The sequence below is a fragment of the Anser cygnoides genome, chromosome 2 (assembly GCF_040182565.1).
Source record: "Anser cygnoides isolate HZ-2024a breed goose chromosome 2, Taihu_goose_T2T_genome, whole genome shotgun sequence".
NCBI classification, from domain to species: domain Eukaryota; kingdom Metazoa; phylum Chordata; class Aves; order Anseriformes; family Anatidae; genus Anser; species Anser cygnoides.
In genome coordinates, this window is record NC_089874.1 from 135,163,038 (window position 1) to 135,187,612 (window position 24,575).

Here is a 24,575-nt window from a genome sequence, read left to right on the forward strand (position 1 = left end):
TTCTTTATGATCTTGTTTCTAATTTATTTCAAAATGGCTGGAAGGCTCACATAGGTCATACATTAAGAGTTTTGATATCCTAATAAAGACCAGCATTTGACTGGAGATTTCACTGCAGTGAGCTTTTCTTCAGTGCCTTCCCTGAAGAAAGATAACAAAGCCCTTACTTTGGGTCCTAACTAAAATGGCAGAGAGAGCAAAATGCTGTTTCAGGAAATTATATATACATGAGAAATTTAAATTGCATATAAAATAAATTCCTCATTGTTATTCATTAAATTCCAAATCCCAGTTGCCATTTTCTTCCCAAAGAGTTTACAGATTTATTTTTTTTTCTGAAGTCCATTCTTGGTTCAGTCATAATCCAAAAAGAATTCAAGTAGCAGTAATAATAAATTTCCTTTCAGTGGAGTTCAAGCTGAAGAAAGAAAATCTGGTTTCTGGCCAGATTTGATTTAGGTTGGAACCTAAATCAAAAATAAATAAATAAATAAATAAAAATTTAATAGAGTCATGTGCCTGCATACGTTTGCAGGAATAAAGCCACATGACACCTTTCACTTATGCCAGAGAATTGAAGGGAAGTGGCCACAAGATTTGGAAATGGACAGTAGGAGCAGCTCCATGGACATCCTTCCCACTCCCAGTGTGGACTGGAAGTTGAGCTAAAATAACTGGGCTTCAGCCATCCATTGCAGTATCCCTTGCTAGTTGGTTTTGTGCTATAACCTGTTTGGATTACCCAGCTTCCATCTGGCAGCAATGGGCTCACTGCAGATACTCTGCAGGGACAAAAGCCTCCTTGAATTTTTTACAAACCTATGTTGACCATATCTGTGCTATCATATAGTAGTGTGCTTGTTCATCAGTTTCGTTTGTAATATTCAAGTTCGGGGCAATTACTTTTCCAATTCCATGTGGAACCACAAAGGAGAGGGTGGAATGTAGAATGTGATTTAATATATTTTCAACAATTGGTTTTTAGTGGTTTGGAAATTTGCCTTTTGGGAGTAATTGGTTTAAAGATGAACAAACGAAATTGTAGGTTTTAGTTTTCGGTTGCTCAGTGGGTGAAACCGTTAAAGCCAACAGAAACTTTGACACTGCCAAAATTATTTTTAATTTTGGCAAAGTTACAGACCAGTTTTAGAAAAATAACACCATTGCTATTCTTACTTAAAACAGTTTACTATTTCATATCTTGTTTTTGGATGTTAACTCAGGTATGACTCTTTCAGTAAAAGGAAGCTGTTGCTGTTGTTGATCTGTGAGGAAAAATACTGCTTTTACTACTGAGCCATATCATGCAGTGACAAAGTGAATACTTCCATTAACATTGGAGAAACCTGTATGAAATGTTCCTGGTTGTGTGAACACACTACACCTCCTTAGTGTGTTCCCTGATGTGACATGGTGTAATACAGCTGGATGAAGTGTGTGTGAGCCCAGAGGTCCATGCGGCTTGAGTGCTTTCATGACAAATGGATGTGGGGTATGAAAGATGGAATCCCATTCATACCGAACTAGCACCATTCATTTCCAGTTGGCACAATAAATGTGAAAGCTCATCGTGTAATACAACTTTGGATACAGGTCTTTACAGGGAAAAGTGTGTTCAGTCTTCATTATACAGATAGCCTGTAAGAAATTCTTGGTCTATTCTACCACATGCCTGATGATAGGACGAGGGGAAATGGGCTAAAGTTGTGCCAGGGGAGGTTTAGGTTGGATATTAGGAAAAACTTCTTTACCGAAAGGGTTGTTAGGCATTGGAATGGGCTGCCCGGGGAAGTGGTTGAGTCACCCGGTGACCTGATGGTCTTTAAAAGATGTTTAGTTGTAGAGCTTAGTGATATGGTTTAGTGGAGGACTTGTTAGTGTTAGGTTAGAGGTTGGACTCAGTGATCTTGGAGGTCTCTTCCAACCTAGATGATTCTGTGATTCTGTGAAATCTTGGGTTTTTTTGTAGCTCATTGAGAGAAAAGAACAAATTCTCAGAAGTCATTAGAATACAGCCAGTCCTGTTCTTGGGAATGAAAAATGGAAATGAATAAAGGGTGCTGACTTTTGCAGATGTGTGTAAAAGAAAGAAGGGGAGAAAGATCTGAATTTTAAAAGTAAATAAATTTGAGCTCTTCAGAAAATATAGCTAGTTCTCTGGTTCTGTTGTTTATGTTTGCTTGTTTGTTTAATATTGCACATAAATTGGAAACCAGTGTAATGACTTAAATAATTCTTTCTAAAATGCAGAATTTGGAGTATTTTACTCACTATTTGGCAGTGTTATGTCTTCCCTCTTGCTTGTTTCACAAAAGCATGGACCTTTAGCTTCATGTCTCCATCCACACTATACAGATTTAACATTGCAAGTTTCTTGTGCAGCTTCTGTTGCTGGATAAAGCGGAAGATATTGAAATAATTTATTAGTTAAGTAAACATAAATGTACCTTACAAAATGTAGAATAAAAAGAGTATTTTCTATTGTTAAAAACAATTTATATTTAACTTAGATAGAACTTGAAACATTGGTGCTATGGTGTAATATAATATTTATCTGATATTTTTGGTAGATTCCTTTTATTGTTGGGATGCCAGTGACATAATTATAGAAGTGACAATCTGAGCAAAAGGCCTGTGATTTACTTCTCCCCTGATGTCATCCTATATGAAAATATATGTTCATATTTAACCTTTAGTGGAACTAGTGAAAGCAAAAACTAGTGAAAGCCCTCATACTATTCTGCATAAAAGGCAGAAGTATACTTTATACTGTAGAAGTATAAAAAATTGCTATGTTTTTAATTTAAAATATTAATATTTTAAATATATTGACACATTATGTTAATCTATATTTACACTTACAAATTTAAGATGATTATTTATTTATTTTTCTTTAAATTTAACACATATTTTGAATTTTTCTCATAAGTAAATAAAAATTGCTATTAATAAATTAGAATGATTTGTAAACAAATGACATAGAAATATTACTCTTGCGTGGTAGCTTTTCCAGTGCTGTATGGGTTTTGTACATGGAATGCTATCTTTTACATTTTCTCTCAATTCAAAAATAATTAAATAAAATTGAATTCAGCTAAGAATGTGATAGCTAAAACCTTTCCTAGAATGGAAAAACTTGGAACCTGGCGATCTGTGCAGGGGGAAGGTTTTTCATATGGAAATGCTCCAGCAGTTCTTTCTGTTGGTAATACATGAAAAGTACATTTGAGTAAATGCAAGATTATGTGCATGCCCCATAAAACTTCATCACACTCTTGTATAAAAATCAAGACCTCGGTTTTGCCCTTAGAGTCCAAGTGGATGTCTGTGTCTCACTGCTGCAATGTGCTCTCACACGTGCCAGAAATTTTTTCACAGGCAACCCACAGACTCATATATCAGCTGCCTGTGAAGCAGTCTGAGGTGCAGGGAAAGGCAGAAGTAAAGCAGGATGTACCCATCTCATTAACATTAGGAGACCTGAGTGGGATATTTATATGTTTAATGGGCTGGTGTTGTGGCTCACGTGCCCTCCTGTTCCCTGTCTCCTACACAACTGGCTGTATTCCTCTCTGTGTCAATGACGGAACTAATCCCTACTGTGCTCACTCATTGTTCTGCCATGGCAGGACAACCATTTCAGTTTTGGCTGTCATCCTAGAAGAAAAAAATATGCTGTGCTCAATCCGTCATGATCATCCCAATCAGCATGTGTCATGAGCAGTAGCTGAACCCAAAGAACCCATTGAACCCAAAACCGAGTCACTGTTATTTCCAAGTGAATTTCATTCTCCCTTGGGCATAGTTCTTCATATTCAGCTGTACTACCCACCTTCTCAAAACTGCAATGCCATCAGAAAAATAAAACACACAAGTTTTAATTTAGAGAGCACAGCCAGACACTAATTATTCAATGTAATAACTTGTCAGCATGTTTATTTTGTACATCTTGGAGAGAAGGATTTATATACTTTAAATATCTGAACAGGGCTTGGGGAGCTGTGATCTCATGAGTGCAGTAGGTTTGAACGCTGTTTTTATTTGGAAGTGCCTAGTAGTAAACTAATTTTTTGGATGAAAGTAAAGCCAAGATGGAGCACTCTGGGTTACTTGCTGCAAACAGAGAAAAAAAAAAAAAAAAAAGAAAAAAAAAAGTTAAAGTAGCCTTTATTTCCAGACAAACCTAAATAACTGTGCTGAAGGAAAACATCATTAATCCACTCCAGATAGTGATGCATCCCTCCCACATCAGAACTTGGAAATACCTTGAAAAGAGCTCTGGTTTTCTGGTAGGTTACTGATGCTTGATTATGGCAGACTTATATGAGCTGAAGCTGAAAAAAGCATTTCCATGTTCTGGTTCATGATTTTCTATTAATCTCAGTCTTCAGAACTCGTTAAAGTGTGAAACTAAAGCATTTGGGAAACAACACAAAAATAAAGGAAAAAAATGTTCACACAAAAAGAGTTAATTGCCATTATTGATCCTGGAGCCATTATGATGGTGGCTCAGTATCCTTGAGAATGGCATAAAATGAAGTAATGAACACATTTACTACAATTTATTGTTTCACAATGTATTAATTTATTTGTGAATCACTCCATAAAAAGAAAATATGCTGGGACTGGAGGGCAGCTGCTGCTAAAAATGCACTGAGGTCTTGTGTGTGGCATGCTGACCGGACAGTACAGATCACACAATGCCATGCACTTAAGTACACAGCCATTCTCTATATAACACTTTTTTTCCCCCATAAACCCAGCTGCAACCATCAAGGAAACAGCTAGAATTTCCTGTTATCTCTTCTGGAACCCCTTCATTACAGGCAGTTACATCCTAAGTCCCTGGGAACTTCTGTTGCTGGATGTATTTTTCTCCAAAATAAGGCAGATCAAGATGACAACGACGATGTGAGTGAGCAAGAGTCAAATATAAAAAGGCCAGGGTGTTCTTCCTTCTTATGGTAGTTTACTAGATTCCACCCTAGTAAGTTTAATATATATACATACACATATATATCTTCTGATTATCATAAAATATATGATTCAGCTGTGAAGAATAACAGTACTGACCTAAATCTGATGTTACCGCAGACTGCTGTGTTGAATCACATTCATTTTTATTCAGGGGGATCATTCAGCCTAGTACTTTTCTCTGGCCATTTTTGTTTGTTGCAATGCAAGGTTTAGGGATCTCCTTTTAGACTTTTAAAATAAGGACGGTAAAGCTTTAAAAAGTCTACCTGCATCTTTGCTTATATTCCCTTCCTCATTTTAAATGACAGGCTTGAGATTAGTGGTTTATGCAGTATGTCCAGAAGATTAATAGTTCTAGGTGAGCTTAGAGAGTTGTTTCATTTGATCAGCCACTGAAATTTCTTATTGTATTGGGGGATTAAAAAAAAAAAAAGTTCTAAAAGCTTCAGGTACTGGGTACTGAGGTTTCAGATAGGTCTATGCCACCAGTCTTCTTTTAACAATAACAATAGATAACAATTTCAGATATGACATTTCTGAGAATAAAGAATGTTTTGTTTGCTATATTAAAGCAACTGATTCCAGCATCCACTTAACAACAATAATTTAAATCCGGCTTCAGAAATTCAATACCCTCAGTGTTCCTTTCCAACCTTCTATTGTCAGAAACTGCGTGATAAAGATGAATTGCAGAACTTAGCAAAAAAAATCCAGTTGAAAATACATGCTTATATTGTGAATATGTTCATATGCAAACATACATGCATAAACATAGGAAGGGAAAAGTAAACACAGGAAGCTTCAATAGAGGTTAGGAACCTGGGTGAAAATTTTAATCTTTAAATTAATCTATTTTAACTTCATGACCAAGCCACAGAAGAAACAGTCTTGCTTCCAATGAGAACCTTTGTAAAAATAAGGATTCTGAACTCCTGGAATGAGCTGAAAAACCTTCAAGGCAGAGAATGCCCACTGGGTGTTTATCGCCTTGTCTAGCTCTCTCTATATATTTTTCTTTTTCTTTTTTCTTTTTTTTTTTTCAAGCTGAAGCCTTTTTTACAAATATTTGTGCTGTGTCTGTATGTGTGTGGTTTGATCAAATCATGTGTTCTGAAGAAATGAATTGGAAATCTCATGGGCCCACAAATTTCTGGTGAAAAGAAGTCAGAGTGACGGAGTTCTTCATTCCTACATTCCCTAAGCCAAACTCATGTATTTTCCTTGTGAGTAATAGAGACCTATTGTTTGTACAACAAAACTAAAGTAGGCAGAAAATGATATTGGAAAGCATAGAAGAATGTGTGTTCACTTAATGTAAGTACTTCGTGAATGACCTATTTGAGAACTTTACTAGCACTGTGTATTAATACGCATGATAATTTCATATTTTTTTTTAATTAAAATGATATTGCCTTGTGTGGTCTTTTTTGCAGTTTTTTTGATATTTGGACTAGGTTTAATGAGTTTTATAGTAATTACTTTTTTGCTAAAATTATTTTTAGTAACCTACTACAATGCCTTCTGTTAGTGATTTGAAATATACGTAAATTGACATAATTAATAATATGAAGCACAACTTAAACTACTTGCCAAAGAATTTCTGAAGCAGCATATAAGGTGTATCTGCATGCAAGACCAAATATAAATTTACAGAAGCAGACAGCAGAAGTTAAATAAATTGAAGAGAGAAAGATGATGTTTTATGTTTAGAGATAAGATTTCTGACAAGATTTTGGTTATTACAGTAGTTACAAAGAATAGTAGTTGAAGAAGGGGTTAAGAGGATGAAAGATGAGGGGGTTGTAAAGCTCACTTGTTGATGAGAAACACATTTTTTGTTAAAAAAAAAAAAAGACATTATTAAGAATAACAGAGTGATTGGACGTGTATGTGGTTAGCATGGCTACTTGGAGAATTATTGGTTTCCAGTTCTACTTAACAAAATCAGTATAAGAGGAAAGATAAAACATCATGCTCTAGGATCTAGGCTAATCCTTAACTAACATTTTAGGAGAAGAATCATGCTGGGATGATAAGAGAATGGAGGGAAAATAATCTTGTATCTAACTAGTCTGAGGTTCTTATGCCTCCTTCTAAAACATCTAGGACAGCTGGAAGCAGAAAACTAGAGTATATGAACCATCAATCTGACAAGATATTACATTTTCTGTATTCCTATCAACTATTTTTATATTTTGTTTGCAGAAATGCTAAAGAAAGCTGAATAAAAGAACATTGTATATCGTTCATTTTAAAGCTTGTCAGTATTTCCAATTGTTATATGTTCTGCTTTTGCAGTAAGCTTCTATGCTGCTGCAGTTTGGTTGTTAATATAAATTGGATCCACTGGGGAAATGCATGATTGGCAATGGAAGTGTTAAAACATCGCTAGAACCAGAGCATTGCTTATACAGAAATATTAGATTTGGCATATTGTTTATTTTGTAAATCACCTCCACAATAATGCTTCCTCTCATGTGCCAAATTTCACTGGAATTATCTCCACTTCTGCTGTCATTTTATCCAACTCTGAGCTGTTAATAAAAATGGCAGACTTCAGAATAGTGAGTGTCATGGTATATTCCTTTGTCACATTGCTATATTACTTTGCAATACTAATACAGTTATATTGTGCAAGGAAAACAAAATTGTAAAGTTATTACATGAAAACATATGAGCTAATTCTGTGACTATCCATCATCAGTTTTATAACGGTTTTGTTACAAAGATGAAACTTGTCAGAACTCTAATATGAGATATTTGGGACATAAATTTCCATAAGTTTGGCACAGAAGAAAATACTATATCTCAAGGGAAATGATGTAAGATGTGCTATGTGACTCCAAAGTGTATTTGGAATTTGTAAAGAACCTCTTCCATAGACCCCTGAATAAGCCTGGAACATGAAGATCGTAGACAGAAAGACTCTACGTATATAAAACCGCAGGAAATGGTTGAGAATCCTCACAAGCTGATTTCTTTATTTGTTTGAGGTAGGGGACTTGCTGAAGTGAGGGGAGACCAAGATGAAAGGTGAGGTCACTGTAAAGAGGAGAACAGTGGAGTACAGAGGAAGGATTTGGGGATGACGAACAAGGATAGAATCAGATGGGGGGGGTGTACCATGTGCAGTTTTGGGCTGCTGTGTGTAATTTGGGGCACCACAGTATAAAAACGATATAAAACAATTACAGAGTGTTTGAAGGAGGCCAACAAAGATGGTGATGGTTCTAGAGGGGAAGATATGTAAGTAGCAGCTGAGTTCACTTGGTTTGCTCAGCCCAGAGAAGAGGAGGTTTGAGATGCCTCATGGAGGCCTCACGAGGGGAGCAGAAGGGCAGGCACTGAGCTCTGCTCTCTGGGAACAGCGACAGGACCCAAGGAAATGGCATGGAGCTGGGACAGGGGAGGGTCAGACTGGGTGTTAGGAAAAGGTTCTTCATCAAGGGGGTGGTCGGGCACTGGAACAGGCTCCCCAGGGAAGTGGTCATGGCACCGAGCCTGCTGCAGTTCAAGAAGCATTTTGACAGTGCTCTCAGACATATGGTTTGATTTTGGCGTGGTTCAGAGCTGCCCTTGAAGGCTTTGACAACAAAGTTCAGGGTATGAAAAACACACTGATCTCTCAATAACACCTGTTATGCCAACAGACCCTAGAGGCAGAAGCAGTTATGCCAGACAGACTTTCAGGTAAGCATGCTTTGTCCTCCCACCTCTTAGCACCTCGAAAGTGCCCCTGAGTTGAGCTTTGGAAAGCACTGCCCTGGAAACAATACTGTTTGCACCACCCAGAAAGCATTGGGAAAGTTCACTGTTCAAAATTATGGAGAAATACACGTCAAAATTAGGTAAAATTTGTTGGAAAGTCCAAGAAATATCAACTGCAAATGCAAATAAAATGATGTCAGTAATTTTGGGGAAAATATTGCTATGGTTATGGTTATTTTAGGAAAAAATAGCTTTTGTTTATGTTTGCATTAATAAAGTTAGCAATCTGCAAGATAAATAGTGAGTAAGACAAAGGGATTGGGGCAATGGGGACTGAATTCTTCTGTATTAACAGATTTCAATTGTCATGAAAAACTATTGCTTGGAGCATGAAGCTAACATTAGTAAGAGAGTTAGACAAAAAAAAAAAGGTATTTTGAGGAAGAATTTAAAATTACTGAGGTTCAGGGCATGTTCCTTAGGGGGGGGAAAAAAAATCATATTGAAATATGAAAGAGTTAGACAAGGGACTTTCATACTGTATCCCCACTATGCTGTTTAATGATGCTGCTCGAGGCTAATTGCAATGCTGAGAAACTCAGACATCTAGTCAACATTAAACTTTGTCTAAGTCTCATGGTAATAACTATCTTTTGTTACCAAAGAAAAGCAGCAGACAGTTTGTTGGCTGCTGCCCTGTAATGACTGTGCTTGATCTGAAAGAAGATGGGTGCTCTATTTTCTTTTTCTAAACAGTATCTTTATTATGATAAAGAGAAAACAAAGAGAGAAAGGTGCTCCTTGCACACCTCACTGTCTGGAAAAAATCTGTAACTCAAGGACCAGTCGTTTCCCATTAATGGCAACAATGACAGTGAAAAAGCTGCAGCTCAAGGACCATTTTTTTCCCCTTAATGGCAACAATGAGATGCTACAGTGTGAGCAGGTACTAGTATCATATAAGACCCTGCCTGAACTTTTCTTTTGGCTAGCTAAACTCATATTAAAACATTTTGTTGTTGTTTTTTATTTTGTTGTTGTTTTCCTGAAGGTAGCAGAAAGTTCCTGATGTGCTTTTCTATTGCTTTCCTATATCCTTACGGCAATGTCAATCTTCTGCGTGTGCAGAATTAGCTAGTCCATGTGTTAAACAAGCACAGGCAGGCAGAAATCTTGTTCTTTGGGGGGGGTAACAGGGCAGCTGAAAACTTGGTTAAATTAAAAGAGCCTTCTTGCATGATGAAGACTACACTTGCCTGCTTCTAGATTTTGGCTCTGCTGGGGTGAAGTGCTCATATGACTGCCAGCTTCATGGTTGCCATAGCACAAACCAACGTAGGGGTTTCCACAGTTAACACTAAAATTCTTGTAGCCCTTAAAGCTGATCTGAAGATAAGTGGCTATGTCCAAGTAGTACCCAGCAGACCAGTCTGAATCTCTTGCACCTGTAAACCAGCAGTGTGGATCTTCCTGTAGAGGAGCCTGCCAATCTAGTGCTAAAGAGGAGGAGGAGTGGGGAGGATTGTCACCAACACGGCTTCCTTTCCAAAGGAAGCACTTCACAAGACATGCCCCTTTCTTGTGGTGTCCCTTCTGCCACTGCCCAGTACACCGGAGTGACTCCTGACCCATCACAGGTCTTGATCTGCTGGGATTCAAGCACTGGCGGAGAAGCAGTTTGAGAAGTCTCGGCCGCAACCTCTGCAATCTCAGCAAAGTCCATGGGGAGTCTTCAAGAGGCCACAAAATTAGTGCTCTCCCCTTCCTCAGGCCGCAATGTCTCTCCCTAGACATGCTATACACTGCTGCTGGTTGCACACTCAACAGGAAGTGCTGCCCAGTGGCTGTAGTAGGGCTGGGAGGACAGAGATGGCAGCAGAGAGACAAAAATCAAGACAGACCAATGCTCTGCATCAGCTGTGAAGCATATCAACATCTGTTCTGCAGCTAAGCGAGAGGTTGCTGCCCTAAAATCCTGAAGGAACTGTTTGCAATGGGTGGATAGATAGCACAGGATATCCCATTTTAGCCATCGCCTGTCCTCACACCAACCTGGTTCTCTGGGGAACAGAAAGCGACTTTCTGGCAAAGCAGTGCTTGACACTTCTGTTACTGAATGGTGTTAAGAATGGTAGCTTATATAATCCTATAGCCTCATTTCATTCCACCAGAATTTACTGAAAGAAGAGATGACTGAACAAAGCAATTTCATATACTATTCAACCAGCAGCTCTTTCTGTGTGAAGCATTAATAGCTGTCATCTTTATCCAAAAAAAAAAAAAAAAAAAACAAAAAAAAAAAAAACACTTCCAATTACTACAGAGCTAAGAGAAAATCCAAATTCAGCTGAAAGTCCCAGAAGCAAATTATTTTTAATACTATTATGGAAAAGGGAAATATGTGACCCAGACCTTCATTTAATATTTTACTAACCATGAAAGTTAATTTGAGTTTGTGTTCAATTTTCAGGGAAGTTTCTTCTTTACAGCTGCACAATTTTGGCACAGAATTGAACAGAACTGAGAACCGTCTTCTCCTCTCTGCATTTTTCACATTTTATTGCTAGAGATGGGGAAAAGAGAGGAGATAACACGCAATTAATGTAACATATATAAAAAAAGTCTGTGATGTAAAAAATGTCATATGACTTCATTAAAATTCCTTCAGTATGCATCAGGGAGGATATTTATAGGACTGGCAAAGGAAAGAACATAAAGGAAATACAGTTCAGCTTTAGTTTTGCTGATGTTCATTTATGCTATAAATCACATGACTAGAGGCTTCTTTAAATTGCATCTACCTCTTGGTCTTTCTCTTTTGTCCCATATACTTTGGGCCATGTGGGGAAAAAAAAAAAAAAAAAAAGGAGAAATTGCATTTCATTTTCTCTATACCCGTATCTATCTGGATATAGATTTTACATTCATCATGTGAATGCTTTCTTTTACCTTAACTTTAAATACTGTTTTGAAAAGTGTCCAGTTTGGTACAAAGTTGAGTCTTCTAGCACTTCAGTTAAAGACTGGTCTAACACAGAGGTAGTCTGGAAGTACACAATGATATCCTTTTCTAACCAACATATTAAGTCAAGAAACTGTGGGAGTTTTCAAGGAATGTCTCCGCAGTCATTCACAGGAATGGGTGAAAGAGCATCTGATGAAATATGTTTTAGGAAATTAGCTGTTGGGCTACAAAGGCCTTTGCGTTTTCCTTAGTTCCAGGTCTTGGTTCCCGGTCTCTCTGACATGGAGCCCACACTCAGAACAATGTATGCAATACTCAATTATAGATATCTGTGACCATTCTTTGTCACTTGGCCTTACCTTGAAAAGCAAAGTGGCCACATCTAAAGTGCCAATTAGCAATGGTCCCTAGTTCATTTCAAGTCTCTGCCTATGTCTAGAAATTGCACAAGAGAGTACTTTGTTGCCCCAGGCTAAAAGTCGTACCAGGAACCACTCTAACAATTCAATACAATAGATAACTAAGTTCTAGTGCCTGGGAATGGGAATATTTAATTTTATAGTAAACAAGCCTGAGAAATGAGTCCTGGACTTATAGGAGAAGGCCTGGAAGTCCCAGTTTTCATGTGTTGAGCTTGTGCCTGTTGAATCTGCTAGTTTACAACATTTGTTTTTGTGAGTCAAAGTGATAGATGGGCTTTGGCTACTTTTTATTTTTTCCCTACAAATAAAACTTTTTAAAGAATCTGAAGGACTGAAATACTCCTAGTGTGTGAATACAACATTTTTGGTATCATTGCTTACACTTACAAAGCTTATTTGAAGGTAGCTACGCATTTGCCTTCAGGACTGAATTGTCAAATGGCTTAAGCAGCAAATCTGTGAGCAAAGCCTCAATGCTGGCTGATACAGCCTCTCCAAAAATGGAGGGTTTATGCACCATAGCCTTTTTGGTCATTACTATATAGCCTAGAGGAGGTAGGCAGTCAGTAGTAGGAAGGAGTGATAAGAGAAAGATAATCATGCTGTACTGAGTTGCTCTCTCAGACCAATTTATGTAGCCCTGAATACAAGTACTCTTCTCTCTAAATGGCTTGCGTTTTCTTTTCTTGTCTTTTTTTTTTTTTTCTCTCATTAATTGCTAGGCATTTTTCAGTATAATTAGAAATAAAAACACTGTGTTTTAAATTAGATAATTCTGCAGATGACACAAAATTTTAGGAAATGTAGTTCTAATGCCTTCACCTTTCCTATGCTAACAGGAACAAATAGATGCATTTCATTCAATATGGAAAGTAATCTTATTTGATTGTGAAAGCACATAAGGAGCAGACTGCTGCATCGCAATTGTTTGCTCAGTCACTTTCATATTCATACCGATCCCTTAATATTTTGAATTTCAATGTTGAATTTATCTTAATGTTGATCTGTAAGAGAACATTTATAGCATATGATGAGAGCAAATAATGTGAGTTCCTGCACTCCCCTACCCTCTATGTGCTTCATCAAGTTGCCTAGTTCATATTCCTGAAAAAGCGCAGTTGCTAATTTTACACCGTAAGGAGTGATACCTCTCTGCATTCCTCAGGGTGGGATCATTAGTGCAGGTAAATCTCCATGCTGCAGCCAACAAATTTATTTGACACACGGTTTATGACCTACTGGATGTAAATGTCTGCTGCAAAACTAATGATGGATGAAGCAAGAGAACAAGTTATCTCACAAGATTTCCAGTTGGGATAGAAATAATCTGTCCTGTAAAATGTTGACAGATTCACTTCTAATCTTAGTTAGAAAATTGAGGTTGGAGTAGATAGTGCTGAAAAATACTGGGATGAAAATCTGTTCTAACTTTTCAAACCATTTCATACGTACATTCTTAACTTACTACAAGGTGCTTAGAGAGTTGCAGAGCTATTCAATCAGTTTCATATTAAGACAAAAATCCCATGTGTATGGCTTTACTATGAAATATTTCCTGTGTTAAAGGGAAATTCTGGCTATTACGGTCTGTGTAACATAGTTCACTGTTTTCTGCTAATACCTTCAGAGATTTGTTTATGTGCCAGGGAATCTTAACTGATTCTGTGTTTTCTTATAACGATACCTTTCAACAGTATTTGACTAAAATAAAGTGAACACATAGCAAACAGACCAAGGTCTTCTATACAACACATCTTTGTTAAAAGTAGGTACAAGACCTGCAAATGTAGGTCTACAAGAATAATCATCTAGACAGTATTGATTTGTTCTGGAAGGATGTGAACACGTTTTGAAAGCCCTTTACTGTTCATATACCTAAGAATGGTGACCTGGGCTGTGACTCTGAAAAAGAAGAGATGATAGACATGAAAAATAAGTGAACGTGAATCCCACAGCCTCAGGATTTTCACAAGAACAAATTATAATTCTACTTTTTTTCTTTCTTTTTCTTCTAAAATCTGACCTGGTAGGAGATGGTGAAAGTCAATAAAGCCAATGACCTTAAAACTGACATATTAAAAGAGTGGGGAAAGGTCTAATTATTGTAAAGGTCACAGGATAAAAAAAAAAAAATCCAGTTTTGTTATTCACAGGAGCCAATGGAAATGCAAAACACCTATCAAAATTCCACAATTGTTTTCAACAAATGCTTGATGTTTACTTTGTTGGGTCAACATTAGTAGAATTTATATTCTTTTAAATAAAGAAATCATAGCTGAATGATTAACAACCATGGAAGAGTAAGATTAATATATATTTAATAAAGCACATGCTTAAAATTAAGAGCAGAGGAGCATTTCAACAAAGCATGAAAACTGTCTCCAATATTCATCAAAATTCAGAGAGATAAGTAAAACAAGAAATTTAATATTTTATGAAAAACTATGATTTAAAAGTACATTCTTAAAGAATACATTCCACAATACAGTGGAATGAAGGACAATCAGAATTAATTCCAAACTGCTTCTTATAGAGAAGATTTTACCAAAAAAAAAAAAATATTTCAAATCAAAATTACAGAAAATAGGCCTATGCAAAGCAAAATTCATTTCATTTTCAACATTAAATAGGTGTTGTTTTATCTCAAAATATTGAATTTAAATGGAAAATATGTTTACAATTATTTTAATGCTTGAAGCATGAAATTTCCAATGGAAAATTCTCTCCTTTCAAAAAATCTGATGAACCTATTTCAGTGTTTCTGCTTACTAAAAAAAGACAGAGGAACTTTTTTCCTACTTTGTCCAAAATAGTATCCTTCAGTCTCAGGCTTTTGCTGCAGCTTTTGACATAGAAAATAATGTAAATAAAAATGTCTAGTCTTTTAGTATTTTTTCACTTTTCACTACACACTGTGTAGTGATGATTCTTCATTCAACTCAGATTTCTACTTCACTTTTCCTTCTACTATTTTCAATTTCAGATTAAACACAGGCTTTACTAAGAACATGTACTTCCTCAAAAGTCTTGATCACTAGGTGATTCTATGGTAAATGGGATATATTGTTCTCTTACAGAAACTTAACACTGATCTGCTGATTTCCTGATTTTGTTGAATGTTATCCTTTTGTCTGTTAGTGAAACCAAGCAGAGCTGTAGCTTCAGCATCACTCAAATGGCATGAAATTTGCTTGGGTGCTTTTAATATAAGTTTATGTTTAGACTGACAACTTTCCAATCTCAGGCAAGGCATTCTCCACAGAAGGGCCTACCTGTGTTTCTTTCTCCATGGGTAACTGTTACTAGCATTCAAAATGATGGATGTGCATTTCCTGGTGTGTTTCTGAGTATGGTTCAAACGAGGGGAAGAATCTGAGATCCAGCATGACTAATGTGTATATAAGCTTCATGTATATTTACATTCCAAGAATAAATACACGGCATAGTGTAAATTAATTTAAGAAAAATAAATACATTAAAAAAAAAAAAAAAGGAAGAAGAAAGAGAGAAAGGGAGAAAGAGAGAAAGAGAGAAAGGGAGAGAGAGACAGAAAGGGAGGGGAGAGAGAGAGAGAGAGGGAGGGAGGGGAGAGAGAGAGGGAGAGAGATGGAGAGAAAGGGAGAAAGGGAGAAAGGGAGAGAGAAAGGGGGAAGAGAGAGAAAGAGAGGGAAAGAAAGAGAGAGAGGAAGGGAGGGATAAAGCAATAAAGCGAGGGGGGGAGAGAGAGAACAAGAGAGCAAAAAGAGAGGGAGGGGAGCAGGGAAGAGAAAGCGGAGGGAAAGAGAGGGAGAGAGGGAGAGAGAGACAGAAAGGGGGAGAGGAGAGAGAGAGGGAGAGAGAGAGAAAGGAAGGGAAAGAGAAAGGGAGAGAGAAAGAAAAGAGGAAGGAAGGAAGGAAGGAAGGAAGGAAGGAAGGAAGGAAGGAAGGAAGGAAGGAAGGAAGGAAGGGAGGAAGGGAGGAAGGGAGGAAGGGAGGAAGGGAGGAAGGGAGGAAGGGAGGAAGGGAGGAAGGAAGGAAGGAAGGAAGGAAGGAAGGAAGGAAGGAAGGAAGGAAGGAAGGAAGGAAGGAAGGAAGGAAGGAAGGAAGGAAGGAAGGAAGGAAGAGAAAAAGAAGGAAGGAAGGAAGAGAAAAAAGAAAGAAAGAAAGAAAGAAAGAAAGAAAGAAAGAAAGAAAGAAAGAAAAGAAAGAGAAAAAGATTTCACAAGATTTCTGATGTTGTTGAGAATTATGAGTACTTAGCTAAGATAAGGTATGTGCAAGAACAGATTTTCTGTTGCCCCATAACAATTTTAAAGATAGTTTGCTTCAACACTGAGAATAATAAAAAGGTTGCATTTGGGTTAGGAAAACATACCCTTTTCTTTCCTTTGAAAACTCTCTTTTGGAGTAGATAGTGAAGTCTCAGTTAAAGATCCATCTACTGTTTGCAAGATCTTAAAGAGCAAGTCTTTAAAACTATTGCAGCCCTTCACAACAGTATTTGACCTGAGTTTGTCATTTGTCTCTACATCTAAATTGCCATTCAAGTTTGTGCAGTAGAAATATATTATTGTTTTCAGCTTCATGAATGAAAATTCCTGTGTTTTGTTTTGTTTTGTTTTGTTTTTAAAAAAAAAGGTCATTTTTTTCTCTCTGGTACCAATAAATGGCATTTTGCCTAAAATCCTTAAGCATTACAGTAAGAACTTTTAGGAAAACTTTATAGCATCAATTTAAAAGTGGTTAAAAACTAGATCAGTGTTTTATATACGCATAATTATTTATAATTATAAATTATAAATTTAAATTATAAATTTATATATAAATTTAAATTATAAATTTATAATTAATTATAATTATTTATATATATATAGGCATTTTCACTGCCTATTGCTTATTTTCAGTGTCTTGAGGGTGCCTTTGCAAAGACTCTCTAAGTTCCAAACATTTAGCTTATGAGTTTCAAATGTTTGCTTTCAGATATCAACATGGCAGGAGAACCAAAACCATATAGACCAAAACCTGGCAACAAGCGGCCACTTTCAGCACTTTACAGGTAAGTTAGATTTCATCTTAACTTACTACAAAACAAATTTATTCAAAAAACTATGGTAACCTGCAATGTTTTGTTTTGTTTTCCAAAAATATCCAGCAATGTCACTGTGTAGCACATGAGCTAGACAAATGATTTTTCCCCATTTATGGTTTGACGTTCATATGAAATATAATCAAGCTCTTTTACACACCAAAAGTTTCTGAATATGAGTAAAAGAGCCAGAACAGAAGTGTCTGACACTGTGTTTATCTACAGAATGCATCCAGAGCCATGCTCTAACTTCCAGAGATAAAGACTGTCTGTATGATGTTCATAGCAGAAAAAAAAAATGACACCAGCTAGGAATAAGCCCTGCAGATAAAATCCTTGATCAATTCTTACATGAAATGCTCACCATATGCAAATAATGCCCCTCTTTTGGTTGGGGAAAAACAACAGCAAAAACAGAACTTCTATTTCCTGAAAAACAAAACAAACAACAAAAAAAAACCACTTGGATGTCTAAATTTTAACGCACACATTCAGAAGAATAGATAAAATAATCAGTCATATCAGAATTTTATTTCTTAGTGAAAATACCTTCCATTTCATGGAGGCCAAAAATCTGGTCTCTTCATCCCCAGTATTCACTCCATAGATGTTTGTCAATGCATGAACTATCCAGAAGAAGGAGCTGCAGCTTTAAACTGTAAGAATTATTGTACATAGAGTATTAATATATTAAAATGCTATTTGAAAAGATATTTGACAGTGACAGTCCTTTAGGATGAAGTAGCAGAATGCAGTCACCTTGCACAGGTTTTGTTCTAGGGACAGTGATGTCATCAGCATTGTGCACAGTTAACATTCAGTGCTGTAAGACCACACCCAAGTGTTCAGTCTAAAATTCAAGCTTTGAATTTTAAAATGTGATGTATTATAAAAATATGTATACATTGTATTTATTTGTGTATGCACTGGTAATATAATTTTTCTTTCCCCGTCTCTCTTTACTTTTTCTGAAGGGAAAATGGCAGCAATGGAGAACAGAAGACTTTAGCCCCATATAAAAATGCAGCATTTCACAAAATTATAATGATGTACACAATAAAATTATAAATCTGTCATTTACAAAACCTACTGACAAAAAAGGCCAGTGTGGTGATTTGTGAACTGTATATTAATGTCTCCACTTCTGCAACTACAATCAATAATTTATTTTGCTCCTTTAAATATATATATATACATATATATATCAGAGCTATTTCAATTTTGAATACTTTATGCTTTATTGCCTGACTATGGCCTAGTTCTTGTGACTTTGTATTTGCAGGATTCAGTGAAATGGCTCATAATTTCAGAGCAAAAGAACTGGTTTCTCATTGATTTGTATGTAAAGGGTGCGAATCAATATCTAACAAGACTAGAGATCATCCTTAGGTGTTCGGGACAACACTGATAGATATGCAAAACCCCTGAGTGTCTTTCTTCTATTCCCAGATGCCTTTTTCATACATCTACAAACCTGAAGAAACACCTACTTTTTTTTTTTTTTTTTAATAAAAATCAATTAGTTTAACATTGTTAGGGTGATTGACAGATAGACATGCATACATGCACTGCTGCTCACTAAACCCCATTTCCCTTAAAAGTACTATAGAGTCCACACTCCAGATCCATGAAAGGAGTTAGGGCTGATTTCTACTCTGGTTGAAATGCAAATACACAGGCTCTGAGAATGGTAACTCAGCAGTGAAATCAGAGACTCTTCAGCCTGGCCTGGTCTGAAAGCATCAAATGGAAATTCAAAAGTGAGATCTCAGAATGAGACAGGAACGAGCATTTTAGATCTGAGTCTGTGTGAAGTTTTAGCACATAGCTGCCCTTCGCAAAAGTGGTAGGAATATTACTTTTGGAGAAGAGAACCTCTGCTTTATCATTACTCTCAACTGCAACCAGTTAATCCCTGTAGGTATTACTAGTAGCCATGGGATTACTGTGTTGCTGTGTGACTATTTCAAAAGATTTTTAAAGATTTTCTGTGGTTTCTGACATTTATATCCACTTCCACATCTGTGCTTCTGAATAGTTTCTCATAAATACTTGTTCTACAGACAAGACAGAGGTACGTTACCTGTGGAAAATTCTGAGGGAACTTTAAAGACAAAAAAAAGATTTTAGGTTGTGTTCTTTCATGGATCTATCACAGACTATTTCTCTAGAAGATTACAAAAGGCATTTTTTGAGCAACTGACAGAAGCCTTCATCTGAAGGTAGTAGAGAAGTTTCATTATCCCTGTATCTGTTAGCGTAATAATAAGTGAGGAGATCAATGGCTTATAAAGTTATTGACAAAGTTAACGTTTACTAATGTCAAAACATTATACTAGACCTGGCTGGGATGGATTTAACTTTCTTCAAGGGATCCCCTATGCTGCTGTGTTTTCAATTCATGACTAAAACACATCAATGTTTTGGCTATTGCTGCACAGTATATGCACAGCATCAAGGTTTTCTCTTTTTTCCACTCTGCCCATGCAGTGAACAGGCTGGGGGTGGGAAATATGTTGGGAGGGAACACAGTTAGGACAATGGGCCTGAAGTAGCCAAGGATATTCATGTCAAAGGCATGTCATGTCATGCCCCCAAAAAAAAAAGTAGGGAGGTATGTCTTACAGTGTAGCCATTGTTTGGATGATTAGCCATCTGGATGCTTGGGCATCAATCTGCTTGTGGGAGGTGAAAAGTCATTGCCTTTGCATTACTCGTTTTTTTCCTCTTCTTCCTTAACATATTATACTGCATTTATCTCAGCCCATGAGATTTCTTTGTGTTTACTCTTCCTATTCTCCCCCATCCCCTGGGGGGTGGGGGGTGGGGGGGGTGGGGATGGGGGTGGGGGTGGGGGGCAATGGAAGGGGAGTGAGATACTGACTGTGGTTGCTTAGATGCTGGCCAGGGTCAACCCACAACAAACAGAGAAATTTAGGAGGGAGACATGTTACTTTAGATTTGATTTTGACTACAACAGTCATTGGTTAAAAATTCACAAAATATTCATTGTGAGAATGTGAGGACTGTGAGAAGTAGAAAAAGGATAATGGATTTCAAAAAGGACAGATTTCAATGAACTCAAAGGAGCTGATAAGTAGGATATCTTGGAAAGAAATTTTAGAATCACAGAATTGTAGGGGTTGGAAGGGACCTCAAGAGATCATCGGGTCCAACCCTTCTGCCAAAGCAGGTTCCCTGGAGCAGGTTGCCCAGGTAGGCATCCAGACGGGCCTTGAATATCTCCAGAGAAGGAGACTCCACAGCCTCCCTGGGCAGCCTGTTCCAGTGTTCCACCACCCTCACCGTGAAGAAGTTCTTTTGCATATTGGTTCAGAACTTCCTGTGCTCTATCTTGTGGCCATTACCCCTTGTCCTGTCCCCACAAACCACTGAAAAGAGGTTAGCCAAATCCCTCTGTCTCCCACACTTAAGGTATTTATAAACATTAATAAGATCCACTCTCAGTCTTCTCTTCTCAAGGCTGAACAAACCCAGGTCTCTCAACCTTTCCTCATCGGGAAGATGCTCCAAGCCCTGTATCATCTTCGTGGTCCTCCTCTGGACTCTTTCCAGGAGATCCCTGTCTTTTTTGTACCTGGAACAAACGGAATGCATAAAAATTGCATATACTGTGCTTAAAATAGAACAACAACAAAAAAAAAAATCTCCTGAGACAGAAGGAGTAGAATAAAGAACAATATGGCAGCATTAAGATTTTTTAACATCCTGAAAAGTGAAAAGGAATTGCACAAAATGTCGAAACAAAACCATATGACTAAATATGGGTAGAAAAGAACAGCAAAATCATCCATCAGAAAACCAGAAAGGCTAAGGCACATAGCAGTATAAGTGGCAAGAAAAAGTTTGTTAGAGTAACTTCCTCTACTTTTTTATAATTCTGTTTCTTTTTACCATGCTTCAAAAAAGGATAGCAAATGATATAGAAAATTAGATGACATATAAAAGGTTTCTTCTGCATTAGCAAAAGAGGTTAGTTGACCAGCTATTTAAGAAAATCAATTTTAACCAGAGGGATGGAATAAAAGAAGTAGCTAACCAGTATGTGAATGTAAATTCAATGGAAATGTTAGGATGAAATTCACTCTAGAACATTTAAAGAACTGGCTGTATCTGTGTGTGAACAATTACGAATTGCTTTCAAAAGTTTACGGAGGTCACACAAAGTAGAAAAGCAGTGGGTATGGGCAGGCACATGCTTCTTTTTAAGAAGAGGAGAAAACAGAAAATTATCACACCTTCACATAATGGTTAAGGTTGAAAGGAGCAGCCCAGCTTTGATTCCCAGAAATGTGCTAGGAAAAAAAAAAAAAAAAAAAAAAAAATTAATTTATCAACATCTATAGGATAGTAAGTTGATAAAAAAAATCCTCATAGAATTATGAGGAGTAAATGATGTTGAACGAATATAATTTCCTTCTTTAACAAGACATCTGATTTAGTGGGCAAAAAGGAAACAGTAGATGTGCTATACTGTTATTTAAAGAAGCTTTGGCACTGACCTTATGTGCTGTTTTCATAAGCATGTTCAAGAAACATGGACAGAAGAAACTTCTTATGCTAGACATCCAATGGGTTGGAAAAAGAGTGACTGTGTACAACATAGTATTAAGGGTAACAACTGTTGTTTGTTCAGTCTCTGTTGTTACAAATTTTTAAAGAGTATTTTTAGATGTTGAAGATATATTGAAGAACAATTTTAAGGTCAGCAAGCATCAGTACTTCACAGGGTTTCATGATTTTATTTATTAAGTGTTTCAGGGTTCAAACACATTCAAAGTACTCTGTGCCTCTGATGAGAAATCTGCATTACATTTATAGCAGAATATGTTGCATGAATAATTAATACAGAGCAACCAATCATAGAACCATAGAATATCCCTAGTTGGAAGAGATCCATGAGGATCAGCAAGTCCAGCTCCCAGGTCTGCACAGAATCACCCAAAAACCAATTCATATGTCGGAGAGAGTTGTCCAAATACATCTTGAATTTTGGAAGGTTTGGTGCTATGACCGCTTCCTTGGAGAGCCTGTTCCAATGCCCAACCACACTCTTGGTGAAGAACCTTTTCCTAACATCCAGTCTAAAGCAGCTTCATTCCCTAAGGTCCTATCACTGGTCACCAGAGAGAAGAGATCAGCACCTGCCCTTCCGCTCCCCTCATCAGGAAGCTGCAGGCCACCATGAGGCCTCCTCTCAGTCTCCTCTTCTCTGGGCTGAACAAACCAAGTGAACTCAGCTGCTCCTTATCTATCTTCCCCTTCAGACCCTTCACTATCTCTTTAGCCCTTCTCTGGACACTCTAATATTTTTATGTCCTTCTTATGTTGTGGTGTCTCAAACTGCACACAGTACGCGAGGTGAGGCCACACCTGTGCAGAGCAGAGTGGGACAATCCCTTCCATCAACCTGCTAGCAATGCCATGCTTGATGCATCCCAGGGTATAGTTTGCCCTTCTGTCTGTCAGGGCACTCTGTAGACTCATATTCAACTTGCTGTCAAACATTGTTTTTCAAGTTTTTTTCAATAACTCCCAGAATAAACTTCTCCATAATTTTACTAGGCACTGAAGTGAGACCAACAGGCCTGTAATTACCAGGGTCTTCTTTGATTCTCTACCCGAAAATCGGAAAAACGTTTGTCAGCATCCAGTTGACAGAGACCTCTCCAGATTCCCAATACTGCTGAAAAATAATTGATAGAGGTCTCACGAAGACATCAGCCAGCTCTTTGAGTACCCTGGGATGAATCCCATCAGGCCCTATAGACTTAGACATATCCAGCTGGAGCAGCACATCCTACACAAGTCTGGAGTTGGCTGGAAGTTTATCATTTCCCCAATCACAGTCCTCCAACTCATGGTTCTGGGGTCCCAGGGCCCATCATCAGTGTTAAAGACAGAGGCAAAGAAGGCATTAAACATCTTTTTTTTTGTCTACATCCATATTTGTGAGGTGACTGTGCACATCAAATAATGAACCAATGTTATCTCTGGTCCTTCTTTTGCTGTTGGAATATTTTTTTAAGCCCTTTTTATTGTCTCCCACAATATTGGCTAGTTTGAACTATAATCTGAACTTTGGCTGCATGAATTATCTCCCTACAATGGCAAACAGCATCTCTGTAGTCGTCCCATGTCACCTGACCTTGCTTCCACTGTCCATACACTTTCCTTTTCCACTTAGGCTCCAGAATAAAATCCCTGCTCATCCAAGTCAGCCTTTTGCTCCATTTGCTTGACTTCTGACACTTTGGAGTAGCCTACTCCTGTGCTCTTAAGAGGTGGTACTTAAAAGTGAACAGCATTGATGGGTCTAAATGCTTTCAAAAGCAGAATCCCAGGGGACCTTACTAACTAGTTCCCTGAGAAACCCAAAGGTTTGTCTCCCCTTAGTCAGGGTCAAACTTTTTCTGGCAGTTTTCCTTCTATCACCAAAGATTCTAAACTCAATTACTTCATGGTCACTGTGGCCAAGATGTCTGCCTATCACTACTTCACCCACAAGACCCTCTCTATTCACAAGCAACAAACCTAGAAGGGAACACTTCCTAGACATCTGTCTACCAAGAGCCTTTCATCTGTACCAAGAAGTTATCATCAATGTGCTTTAGGAATTTCCTAGATGTCTTTGTATCAGCTGTGTGGTATTCCCAGTTGTGTGATGCCCTATAATGTGTTATACAATACAACTTGTATTCTGGGTCATTAGATCCACTTCTGTTAGGAATGGTATCAGAAAACTTCATCGTGCCTCAGTTCAGGAACTAAATTCTCATTTTATCCTTTCTAGTTTTATAATTTGTGTGGGAATAATTTAATTCAGTCTCACCTATGTAAACTTTAACAGGAGCCTAAATGTCAGACACACTTTTTTTTTTTACCTATTGGGATAATTAGATTCAAGACACATAAGTGTATATCATTTCTTCTTTGACTTATACATAAGCTCATTCATATACCCAAACTCTTCGTTCTTTCTTATTTCACTTATACTTCTTTTTACATCTATTTGATGCTAGCATTCCTCACACACACACACACACACACACACACACACAGAGGACAAAATTAAGAGTGATACTTAGAATTTAAAAGACGTCATGGACCTAATAAAGTCAGCAGAAAGTTTTGCAATTCACTTCAGTTGGACTAGAATTTACTTCCACATCTTCTCTCTTAAATGTCATTTAAAAACCTAGCTCCTATCAGCTGAAGATCCCATTGATCACAACCTTTGACTTCTAGAATGCAGACTTGGCCTGCTTGGAACAATCCCATGAGAGTCCCAACATGAGGAGTGGTCCAGGAGAGCTGCCTGATTTCTGAGGATCACCTCCTTCAAATTGGTTCATCCTGACAAACTGGAAATCAAGAAAAGTTGGCAGGTGGTCTGCATGGACAAGCAAGAAACTGC

At 37.4% G+C, this 24,575-nt stretch overlaps 1 protein-coding gene across 13 annotated transcripts in view; it reads left to right on the plus strand.

Moving 5' to 3' along the window:
• The window catches only part of RALYL (RALY RNA binding protein like), a 425,404-nt gene that overhangs the window by 324,499 nt on the left and 76,330 nt on the right, over positions 1–24,575 (plus strand). For all 13 annotated transcript variants that reach the window (XM_066993127.1, XM_066993126.1, XM_066993134.1 and 10 more), the window contains one exon: positions 17,032–17,107. In XM_066993127.1, the coding sequence (XP_066849228.1) occupies positions 17,032–17,107 (76 nt within the window). The remainder of the gene's footprint in view (positions 1–17,031; positions 17,108–24,575) is intronic.